The sequence below is a fragment of the Condylura cristata genome, unplaced genomic scaffold (assembly GCF_000260355.1).
Source record: "Condylura cristata isolate star-nosed mole 26May11 unplaced genomic scaffold, ConCri1.0 scaffold00021, whole genome shotgun sequence".
Classification (NCBI taxonomy): domain Eukaryota; kingdom Metazoa; phylum Chordata; class Mammalia; order Eulipotyphla; family Talpidae; genus Condylura; species Condylura cristata.
This window is the reverse complement of record NW_004567122.1, coordinates 14,352,278-14,364,908: the sequence shown is the minus strand read 5'-3', so window position 1 is coordinate 14,364,908 and position 12,631 is coordinate 14,352,278. Positions and strand designations below refer to the sequence as shown.

General features: G+C 35.8%; 1 protein-coding gene across 1 annotated transcript in view; it reads left to right on the top strand.

Annotated features, from left to right (window-relative positions):
• The window catches only part of DTWD2 (DTW domain containing 2), a 52,296-nt gene that overhangs the window by 11,961 nt on the left and 27,704 nt on the right, over nucleotides 1-12,631 (top strand). Inside the window, exons 2-4 of the mRNA XM_004686652.2 lie at nucleotides 6,015-6,105; nucleotides 8,914-9,008; nucleotides 10,074-10,266. Of these exons, the coding sequence (XP_004686709.1) occupies nucleotides 6,015-6,105; nucleotides 8,914-9,008; nucleotides 10,074-10,266 (379 nt within the window). The remainder of the gene's footprint in view (nucleotides 1-6,014; nucleotides 6,106-8,913; nucleotides 9,009-10,073; nucleotides 10,267-12,631) is intronic.

The following is a 12,631-nucleotide window of genomic DNA, read 5'->3' as shown; positions in this document are numbered from 1 at the left end:
CACTTCAGTCAGCTGTGCCACCAGGGAGGGCCCTAACAACTTAATTTCTAGAGAGAAAGTAAAGGAGAAATGAATATTTGGTACAATAGAAAATGAAGGGATGGAATACAAAGGTGAAAAAATTAGATTAAGTCTTTTCACTGGCATAGCTTATATTACAGGGAAAGAGATTCATGTTCAGATAGCATCATCAATAGCCATGAAATCCTATGAAGAAAAGTCTGTCAGGATAAGGCAATAGAGTGTTATAATAAGAGAGGAGGTGGATTATTTCATGAGAACAAAATGGTAGTCATGGGGGGGTGATGGAAGTGGAGGGATATGTGATGGGAACTAGGCTTTTGGTGAAGATCATAATGGTAGCGGAGATGTTGAACTCTAAACTATGCACCTGAAACCCACATAATATCATAAACCAATGTTACCTTAAAACTTTTAACACATACAGTATTTGTATTTAAAAGTTGTTTAGGGAGTAATCTTAAAGGTTCTCATCACAAGAAAAACATTCTAAATGTGTGGTGATGCATGTTGGCTAGACTTATTATAATGTTCATTTTGTAATGTGAGTTAATATCAAATCAGTGTGTTTAATACCTGAAACTAATAACACCATTATATGGCAGTAAAAAATGAGTAACTTGTAGAGCAGAGTAGGTAAATGTTCTTATTGGTTCCTAAATATGAAGGTAACTTGATTTCGGTTTTTGGTAACTTGCATTCAGTTATTTGGATTTCCAGAGCTGTACTTTAAAAGGTTTATTTGATTTATTATTTAAAAAATTGGTCTCATTTGACATTTTCATTGAGTCTGTTCCTTGATGCTGTTGAAGATAAATATTTTATCCTTTTAGAGTTTAAAAATGGCAGTCTGCAAGAGTTGATTTTGTTATACTGTCAAGAAGTTCAGCTACATTGATATTTTATGAAAATCTAAAATTCCCCCAACTAAAGATAAACTCAGTTTAATAACAGATGCTGCATGAACACATTAAATGGGCTTTATATAAATAGTATAATGTATAACAATACATATACTATACATAATAAAGATCATAGAATATATATTCTAAAGGCATATATACACATACACATGTATACATCTAATAAACATACCACTAAGCGCTTAGAAATCAGCCTATTAGTTAGAATGTTACTGTGGCAGCGTACTGTGCTACTGTATTAGAACTTCTATTAGTGAAAGATTAAACCAGTTGTATTTGTATTCACAGCTAAAATTGTTACTTACTATGCTTGATACATTTTTTTGGTAGTCCTATTTCTGTTGTGATTAAATGATTATGCTGTATTTGGTAGAATTTGGGTTTTATTTTTTGGCATAAAGTTAAAAATTGATTTTAAGTTTTTATTGAGTTAACATTGGCTTATTACATGTTTTAACTATCCACTTTTGTGATTTGTCTTCTGTATACATTACACCATGATTATCACCTAGAATCTCCTTCCCCTAACATACAACTGGTGACATAAAGTTTTCACTTTATATCCTAGGAAAATAAATTGCCCTCTCTCTTCCTTATTCCCCTCCTTTCTTTCCATAGTCTTAATTCTAAAATAGTCTAGAAATTTGATGTTAATGCAAGTACCAAAGGTTTTCAGCCTCGACTGAAGAAACTGACTTTGACCTGGATGGCTGGCTCTTAATTTATTATCCTGAATTTGGTTCTTAAGGTAGGGTGACAAATTCGTCTAGCAATATTAATAATAATTTAACCACTGTGGTGGTTTTTTGGGTACTGAATGTAGTCAAATTTATGGTCAACAAAGGCCATCAAATGTAAAAGGATCTAAATTTCAATCCTTGGGCCTCCTTGGTGGTACAGGGGTTAAAGGCAGCACTCTGAAGCTACCACCATACAGCTCTCTGGGTGGCCAGAGAGCTGACCCTCATGGTTCTGCAGACCTCTCTTGACCCTCCCACTGTGCCCCTCAGCAGTGTATTTCAGTAAATCTGCCTGTTCTGTTCCTCACTCTGTCTCTGGTGACTTGTTTAACCCTCCTGCACCTCTGGCCTGTACCCCAGTTCTTGTATGCATAAATAAATAAATATTTATAAAATTTCAATCCTGTATTCATTTATCTTAAAAATGATCAGTTTTGGGCAGCTTTGTGGACATGTAGAAACGTCTCATTGTGGTTTTAAAATTATCTTTTTTTTAATTTAAGATTTATTTGTTTATGCACACAAGAGCAGGGGTGTAGGCCAGAGGTGCAGAGTGAGAGGATTCACCAGAGACAAAGAGAACAGGCAGATCCACTGAAACACACTGCTGAGGGCATTTGTGCTATACACACAAACATATTGGGGATTGAACTGGTGCCGCAGTGGCTGTACAGCCTCACAGTGCCTCACCTTAACCCCTAATGCCACCAGGGAGGCCCTAAAGTGGCCTCTTTTTAACTACAGTGAATATTCCTTTTTCAGTGCGTTTTTGTTTTTTAAAGATTTATGCATACAGAGGTGCAGGGGTGGTGAGAGGATTCACCAGAGACAGACTGGGGAGCAGAACAGGCAGACTGACAAAGTACATTGCTGAGGGGAGCAGTGGGCGGGTCATGAGAGGTCTACCGTGCCATGTGTGTCACCTCCACGACTGGCGATCGAACTTGCACTGAAGTGCTGCCAGTAGCTTACAGTGCTGTGCTTTAACCCACTGCGCCACCAGGGATGACTTTTCAATGCATTTTTACATTTTTAAAAGTATTTGTGATTTATTATGATTTACTTACCAAGAAATTTGTTCTTTTATAATTGTACAGTTCAAAAATTTTGGTTAAATCCTCAGTTGTGAAAACACCACCACTGCCCTGTGGTTTTAACAGGTTCTGTGAGCATTCTTTTCTTGGCTCTCTCCCTTCAGCTACCACCTTCTTTTGGTATTCTATCTTGCCTCTTAGTTTCCACTAATTATCAGCAGATTATTCTATCGTTTTGATACAGTGCCCTAGGGCATAAATTGCTCAGCAGTCTGAACCAATTAAATTTGGACAAGGATTATTTTTGAGGCCAGCTGTTGACTGTAGATCTCTTTCCCTGGTTCTTCCTGGTAATCTAGCTGGCCTATTATTTCACTTGTTGCTCTTAATTAAGAGGGGTTACTATTTTTGAGAAGTGCCCTAGGCCTTGGACTTGCCTATAATTTGTTTCAATAAAGGCTGTTACTCTGGAGAGAACTTCAGAGCTGTCTTTTCTTATAATCTGCTTCTCCTCCTAGGTAATCCCTCTGAACTTCTATTCTGGGCACAGGGTTGGACTGTGGCCTCAGGCTTGACAGGTTCTGATGTTAACTTGTTTTTCAAGAAAATGGGAGTGAGTGTTGTTCAGACTTCAGCATTTTCAGCCTCCTACACTGTGGCAAAGAGTCTGTCTGATAGGTGAAAACTGTGCAGAGCTGGGTATCCTCTGATTTCTTAGCCATACTCAGGTCTGAAGCCTTCTTGGCTTAGAGTTGGAGGGGTGAAGAATGCTGTGGCTTCCCTTTCTATGGGACATACTTTAAACCTTGGTTAACAGCAGAAAGGGAACTCTGTCCTTTCGTCCATTCCCACCTTCAGTGGGACTCTGCCAGTTTGAGCTGAGTCTTTGGGGGAGTAGATAGGTTATAGCACAAATGCCATGAAATGTCTGAATATCTAGATTTCCTTTATGTGAATATTTCCCTAAGACAATTTCCAGAGACTTTAAAAATTATTTTTCTCAGCTTTGTTTATATCAGTGGAAAGTGGTATGTGAAGCATTATTTCCTGTTATCCCTGAATTCTCCAAAGTGCTTACTTACAAATCTTAATGTCCAAAGATGTATTTCCACTTTAGGAAATTACTGTCACAGATATCTGATTGTGTATGTGTGTGTGTGTGTGTTGAGGTTTTCATTAGATATGGAGCCCAGAGCCAGTAATATCCAAAGTAGTTCTTTTCACTTCCCTGTCATACTATGAATCTTTATAATCACTTTATATAATGAGCTAGTGATTTGATCCTAGGTTCCTGTTACTTCAAAAAATGTGTCATTCCACCTAGTACACTTGTTTGATTGATTTTTGCACTTCTTTGGCTCCATTGATAAGGAGATCTTTTCTGTATAATAATTAGGTATTTTTTTATACTCATATCCTTACAATCATATACTTTATACATATTTAAGTTGATACACAGTTAGACTTATTTTTTTACAATATCGTACAGTCTTATATTTTATAAAAGAATTTTACTGATATCTGATTGTATATTTAAGTTATATGAAATTTAAATTATACAAATTCAAATATCTGTACATCCTTCTACATCCTTGTACATCCTCTACTTAATGGGGAATGCTTTCTGACACAGCCTTTGATCTATTTATCGATATCCCCAATGCCATTACACACCGTGTGTGCACCTCTGTTTTGCATTAGTTGTGTTTACTGTTTTCTACTCCTCTAACTTTGCTCACATTCCTGAGAGGGAATTCAGCTTAGGATAGAATATTCACTAAGTCATCTCAGATGTCATTGGAAAGTGCATCTAATGACATCTCAGATGTCATTGGAAAGTGCGTCTAATGGTTTTTCTTGGAGGAGAGGGGAAGTGTCATATTGTGTTACACATTTCTCACCCTGCCTAAGCCATCATTTAGATACTTTTTTTTTCAAGCTGGTTCATAGGCGTGAAAGTGTCTTATAGAATGAAGGTATTTGAACCAATTTAGTTATACTCTGTGGTTTATTAATATAAGCTTACCTTAACCTCCAGCTCTAGAGCTATAGAAGTAAAATTGAGAATCGAGTTGACAGTGATAACCCTGTAGTAAGTAAGTATGCTACTTGAAGTTTCCTTTAATGTGACAGCTGCTTGCTTACTTTTGTAATGGCACATAACATCTGCCTAAAACAGTGGTTTGTTGTGAAAGTTGTCTCCTATGATGTATTGTATCGGGCTGCTTAATGAATTTCAAATTGAGCATAGGTAAAATAGCTACCTATGTTCGCACAATACATTTTTTTTTTTAAAGATTTCTTGTATTTATGCATCCAAGAACTGGGGTACAGACCAAAGGTGTGGTAGGATGAGAGGATTCACCAGAGACAGAGTGGGAAGTAGAACAGGTGGACTGACTGAAATACAGTGCTGAGGGGGATAGCAGGGGAGACAGAAGAGGTTTTGTGTGCCATGTGGGACACCTCCCTGGCCAGGGACCAAACCAGTACTGCAGTGGCTACCGATAGTTTCATTGTGCTGAGGCTTAACCGCTTGTGCCACCAGGGAGACCCTGTTCCTGTAATACTTTTTAGGTTCATTAGTTTCCTGTAGGGAAGAAAATGCCCCAGTGTGGAGCTCTGATGGGAAATATATTCTTTTATTCCATCTGAACTGTGTTTGAATATGCTAATTAAGTAATGCAGAAGCACTAAAAGGTAAGTAAAATAAAGCAAGTGGTAACAAGATAAATGATTAAGGCACAGATACTCTGTGAATGTAATCATAACTGAATGTAGTTTGACTGCCCTTCTTTGGGTGTCTTCTCACAATTGGTAAACTCTCCATGCTGATTGATGGCTAAGATGGAAATTATATTCTAGATAGTAATTACAGCTAGTATTTTATTATGTGTTCCCTCCCACTTCACATGATTTAAAAGAGTTGACAGGTTCTCTTTGACATGAGATCTGTGTTTGATTTGGAATGCAAATTGGTAGACAGGTTACTTCTGTAATTAGATGACCATGGCTGCTTAGGAGTATTCTGCCCTAAAGATGTCTAAGACAAGATTTTAAAAGTTACTTTAATCTGTATATCTGGTAAAGAATTCACTATTACAGTTTTTTTTTTTTCTTTCAAATTCGTGTGACTAAAGTCTGATGAATTTCACTCCTGGTGTTTTATTGAAAAAACAAATGCAACTTTAATAAATCTCTCTAATAATGAAGTGAGTGTGTTCAGGTTTTAGGTTATTGTTATTAACAGTATATTAAAACATTTTTATAGGTTTCTTTCTCTTTCTGCCCTTTAGCCGTCCTCAGAAAGTATGTTTGTGTCCATTTCTACCATTGCATCCTCTCCATATCTCTACGCACTTGTACATAATTCAGCATCCAGCAGAGGTAAGACTTGTAAAATATGTTATTTCAGATAGATTATTAATACACAAGAGGAAACACACAGATTACCATGTTCATCTCTCCTAGCTCTTGAACTTCTCTGGAAATAAATTCATAATAATGCCTTCTTTTTGGGAAAAATAGTTTCTTTTGTAGTATATGATAACATAGTGCCATGTGCTTTAGAGATATAAAACTGTTTTTCAATAGTATAGATATTTGGAACTCCCATGAGTGCATATGAGTAAGTACTGTGATTTTGTGAACACGGCTAGGAAAATCATTGCATTCTTTATTTTGTTCATAAATTAGATCCTTTGACACTTTCTGTTGTTAAAGTAGAAATAACATCCTACATTTTAACGTTGTAAAATGAGTGCATAAAACTTAAAATTTTTCTTAGATGCATAGAATATGTACATATATGATACATAGCTAATATATAAAGGGCTTTTTAATTAATACTTTTTTTCTTGTAATAATTAGAATTATGCACCTGCTAGTGTGTGTGTAACTCTTAATTAACTGCAATAAATGAAGGGGGAGGAGGAAGTGAAGGAAAGACTTAGGTGACCATGATTTGAAATAAATACAAAACTAGGCAATGTGTGGTACAAAATAGGCTTTGTATAAATTGAAGCTTAAACTTCTAGCAGTTAGGAACTTAGGCATCATAGATCGAATTAGGCTTTTAAAGATGGAATTTCTGAAGCCTGTCAACTTGAAGAGTTACACTGATATAAATTATGTCAAGTTGCCCTTTCTCTAAATAGTGAAACTCTTTTTATTTTTTTACAAACTTAATTATTTGCCCCCTTTGTTGGGTAACATATTTTTCTGAGTTAATCACATGCTTTGTGAGAATTAAGACATCTTGGTCAACAGCATTATTTTAATATGTTTAAACTTATAACATGGTACAGCTTACATTTATATAAAATGATAGCTTACTGGTCATAAAAGTGTTGGTAACAACTTTATATGACAAATGCTATTTTCATCTTATAATATGCATATATGTTGGTTCAGATACAAGATGACTTTTATTTTTTATTTTTTTAATTCCCATCCCCTTCAGCTTGTAATTTTATTTGTTTGGATCTTACCATTTGTTTTAAATACAATTAAACCCATTTGTTATTGTTTCTCTTTTACCTTCTATGCACAACATCCTGGTTGGTTGTGATTTTTTTTTTTATCGTGGGAGCTATGTAAAGCATAACTATGGTTCAAACTCATAGCTATTTGCAAAGAGATGTTTCAAGAAATGGCTGTCTCTTAAACTTCTGCCTCATATTTTGTCTCCCTCTCTCTCTCTTTTTTTTTTTTTTTTAAAGATTTTATTTGTGCATACAGAACTAGGATACAGGCCAGAGATGTGGAGGGTGAGAGAATTCACCAGAGACAGAGTGGAGTGCAGAACAGGCAGATCAACGAAATACACTGCTGAGGGGAGCAGCGGGCGGGTCAGGAGAGGTCTGCCACGCCATGTGGTCACCTCCGGGGCAGGCGGGAATCGAGCTCACGAGGAAGCAGCTTTAGATTCTCAATGCTGTGCTTTAACCCGCTGCGCCACCAGGGAGGGCCTCTCTCTCTTTTTTTTTTAACCTTACCCTACATTACCCTAAAATTAAGCAAACTTGAAATTTCTAGTTTATGTTCCCCTTCTTTTTTTAAACAAATGAGCAGATTTATGGTTTTCATTATATTCTCTTTTATCTTATAAGAAGGGTGGTATTGTTTTGCATTTTTAATCTTTAAAAAAAAACTTATTTATTGTTATTGAAGTTGCATTGTTCCAAATCCTTGCCATTGTCTTAACAGTGTAGAATTTCCTCCCTCCCGTGTAGTCTGTTGTGCTCTCCCTTCACCTCCCTCTTCGCCTTTGAAAACTATCTATCTACAGCAAGATTTCAAGGGCTGATTTTTAAAGTTTGACTTAGTTAGACCCTTTGTTTGGTTTTCCTTTGTGCCACCTATAAGTGACACCATCTGGTGTTTATCTTTCTCTTTCTGTCTTGTTTCATTTAGCATAATCCCTTCCAGCTTCATCCATGTTGCTGCAGATTGTGTGAGTTTATAGTTTTTTTTGATTGCTGAGTAGTATTCCACTGTGTATCTATACCACATATCTATACCACATCTTATCGATCTACTTATTTGCTTTTGATCACTTAATTTGTTTCCATATCTTGGCCATTTAAAAATAGTACTGCTATAAACTTGAGAGTGCAGGTTTCCTTTTGAAAAAAAAAAACATTTTTGTATTTTTGGGTAGATACCTAGAAGTAGAATTGTTGGATCAAACATTTTTAATCTTGTGAGAACCTCTGGACAGCTTTCCATACAGGCTGGACCAGTCCTACCAACAGTCCCTTTTTCCAGTCCTCACCAGCACTTGTATATTACAAAGCCTAATTACTATTGAAATAAAATGTTTGTCAGAATAAATTATTTTAATTTAAACACAGGTTTATATTTTGCACAATTTTAGCAATTACTTAGATTAATAGTATAGTATCTTCTTTGACTAGTAAACCTGTAAATTACACAAGTAGAGTAAAAATATACATTTATATTATACTTAATATTAGTAAATCAGATAAACTAGAGCTTTTTTATTAAGCTGATATGAACAGATACAACTCTTACTCTTAGAACCAAAAGCCAGGAAGCAATTTAGATTTTCATTAAATGTAATTATCTAGTCAAAGACTTGTAAAAAGTTATGAATCTGATGTCATCATAAAAGTTTTGAAAATGTGCTGGTCTAAGCAAAAAAATTACCTTTTAATTCATTTTTAATTAAAGGAAAGCAAAGTGCTTCGGACAGTTCCTCTTCTAGCAGCATGCCTACCCCAGGATAAGTGCAAGGTCAAGATTGGCCGCCGCTTCAGTGAGGAAAGGTATGTTAACTTTTAGGACAAAGTAAGATACTTCTTTCTATACCTAGCCTTAAAAATGGTTTCTTTTAGCTTGTTCATGGTTACTAGAACCATGATATATTATGATATATTAAAGTAGTCAAAAGATTTAAGTTCTGCTTTCTCTCTCAAAATAAAACAACACAAAAATACCCCTAGGAGACACAGATTGAAATAGAATTAAACAACCCTGGCATTGTCTGAATTTCATAGTAATATACATACAGCCTAATAATTCATACATGTTTACTGTATGTTTTTGTTAAAAATACTTTCAAGATGGCAGAATACTTGTGCTGAATGTAGTTTAGTTTTTTTTTTAATGAGGTACCTTATACAGTGCTTACTCAGTAAGTTATTTATTGACAGATTAGAAACTAAAGCTGACTAAGACTGTTTTCAATATTGATCTGAAAATTGAATGATTAAAGTAGACTTTTATTGGAGGACCTCATCTTACCAGATTAAGAGACATTGTTTTTGGTATCTGTTGTAGATGGAATTTAGAAGTACATAGTTTCAATTTTTTGCTACAGTGAATCAGAAAACAATTGTGTTTTATATATTAACCCAGTGCCACTGACTTTCTTAAATTCATTTATTCAGAATAGAAATAGTAGTTGTAGAAAGTGTTTTGTAGATTCACATGAGCGTGGTCTATAAGTAGCATTATCATGTGTAAATAGTCACTTAGCCTTCTTTTGTAATCTTCATGCCATTTGCTTCTTTTCCTTGCAGTAAGGGGGACCCTTTAGTAGATTGTATGTTAGGACTATGAAGGACCACATCTTTACTTTGACCCCAATTTCAAAGGACCTTGAACAATGTGACATAGGCTGCACTTTTTTGGAGATGTCTTGCATTGCCATTTGTCTAACTGTTGTTTCCTCTCCCTCCAAGCTTGTTGTTGCTTGCAGAGGTTATCTTGTTGATTATTCCATCTCCAGTGCCACAGTGCTTTGACATGTATTTTAGTCATATTCAATAATAGTATATTTTTCTTTTTATCTCCCCGAGCTCATAAAGATTTTTTAAAAAACCTTTCAGAGATCCTGAACTTTCAGCGATTTGTCGGAAGTCTGATACATTAATATTATATCCAGGGGCTGAAGCTGCTAATTTGGAAGAATTTATATTAGATTCTCCTGTTTACCCTTCCACAATCATCATCATCGATGGCACATGGAGCCAGGCTAAGGACATTTTCTATAAGAATTCCTTGTTCCGACTTCCCAAACAGGTAAACTAGCATTTTTACAAAGAACAGCTATGAAAGCATAATTATGTATGTTGTATACATTTTTCTGTGCATTTTAATGAATTTAATGACATTTGTTGCTTGTTGAGAGGGCCTTGATTCTTGACAATGGCAAATTCAAAACCATGGCCAAGAAGAACAAACCAGCATTTATGCACAGTACTCTTGGGAGAGGTTGGAGCGGGTGGTGTCAGAGGACTAACTTGTGCCCTAGTAGGGGAGGGAATTTGGTGTGGGGCTGCTCACATGTGAAAACTCCCCCCCACACACCCCCACACAAGCACCCTGCTTCAGAGAAGGGGATGTTTTAGTCCTTCGCAGTTGACAGAACTGTCATGGCGGTTGTTTCCCACAGGGCGGGTCAGAACTATGATGCTCATTAGGGGCAGGTGTCTGCCAGGGTGATTTTAAAATGATTCCTGCTATCTGCCTGTCAGGTGTTATTTTGTCGCCCCCTGCAGGTGTTTCCTTGTTTGCTGGGTATCCTTGGCACCTCTTTATCTTAGGCACTGTCCCCTGCCTTAATTACCTAATAATATGACAAGATTATAAATTACAAAGTCTGTAAGCTATGTTGAATAACTTTGAACTTACAGAAAACTCTCCAGAATAATACAAAGGATCCTCAAGTGTTGACATTATGCCATTTTGTCCTATCAGTCTCTCTTGCACTGTACATTTACATTTTCTGAACATTTGAGAGTAAAGAAGACATCCAAATTTTACTTTTTGAAATTGAAATTTGCTAATGCTACCCCAGCAAGATGGTCTTCTCCTAAAATTTTGCTTATCCTAAATCCCACACAGTTTATAAAAACTCCTATGTCTTGAGGCAGTTTCATTTTAATGTACTTGGTAAATATAGAACATCTTAGAAATAATAGTATATGTGGCTTTTTTAGAGTCTCATATATTCAGCCCAGATATATGACTAAAGCTTGATTAGAGGAAATGTGTTATTACAAATTGTAAGCGTAAAAGAATAAAATTTGTACATTTAGTCTTTCTAAAATTAAGTTTATATATGCATATATATAAATAAGTTGAGTTGAAATGGGGTATAAGTAACTGTAGATGTGTGTAAAATGATAAAATATTATTGATTATTGTAGCAATATGTGGTAAAGTCTGAATTACCTTCTGTATCTCTTTACTCTAATTTCCAACTTTTGAGAAATTGGAATTAATATAAATCCCAACTTTTGCCTATTCATATTATTAATGAAATAGTAACCCTATTCTACAGTTTTTCTGGGAAATTACATGTGGTCCCTGCTTTAATAAATACAAATAACTTGTAAGTAATATGCCTTTTTCATGTGTAAGACTGAAATCTGACTCTGACTCAAACAAGAAAGGAAGTTGATAGATCATGAATCCCAGATGCTGCAGGTGGGTAACAGTGGCTTCCGGTTTGGCTAGATCTGTTTCTCAAGGCGTTCTCTGATTCTGAGTTTTGTTTCCCTTTGTGTTGGTATAATTTTCCCTCTCTTTGGAGTGGGTTTCCTCCCTGCCCCTGGAAAGTGTTGGTGGGAAGCAACAGATTAATTTCTTCCAGGTTACATTTATCCTAATGAAAAGGAACTTTCTCCTTCTCAGACTAGATCTGGGTAGTCCTCTGGGCTTAGGGTGAATGGTGATACCATTCAGGAGTCAGGAGAAGTCCTTTGTAAGACATGGCTGCTATCAGAAAGAAAACTTAAAAATAAAACTGGGCAAACTACAAACCTTATAGATAAATACAGCCACTATAAATCAGTATTCACTTGGAAAAATACATGCTTGCTTATACATTTCTTGGTTCATTTAAAGTAAATACATTATATAGATATTTTAAGAATTCTTTCTGATAGTCTTATTTCCTAAGTAAAACATAAACATGTAAAAGGAAAATCTAGCTTAGCACTTGTCTTAGTTTCCCAAATCTATAAAAACTTTAACACTTGATCTTAGCTATAAGGCTAAGAAGTGATTATAATTTGATTTAATTTGGTTTTATGTCCTTTTTCTTTAGATTTATTTATTTATGCATACAGAACTGGGGTACAGGCCAGAGGCACAAGTGTGGTGAGAGGATTCACTAGAGACAAAGTGGGGAGCAAGACAGGCAGAACGATAAAGTACACCGGTGAGGGGGCCAGTGCAGGTCAGAAGAGATCTGCTGCGCCATGTGGGTCACCTCCAGGGCTGGGATCAAACTCCTACTGAAGTGACTTTAAGCTTCTTAGTGCTTTCCTTCAGCTGGCTGCACCACCAGGGAGGGCCAAATTTGGTTTTATTTCTAAGTGTAATTAAACCTTTTCTCTTTTTCACATAAATTATCTTGATTTTTACTATTAACTTTAGT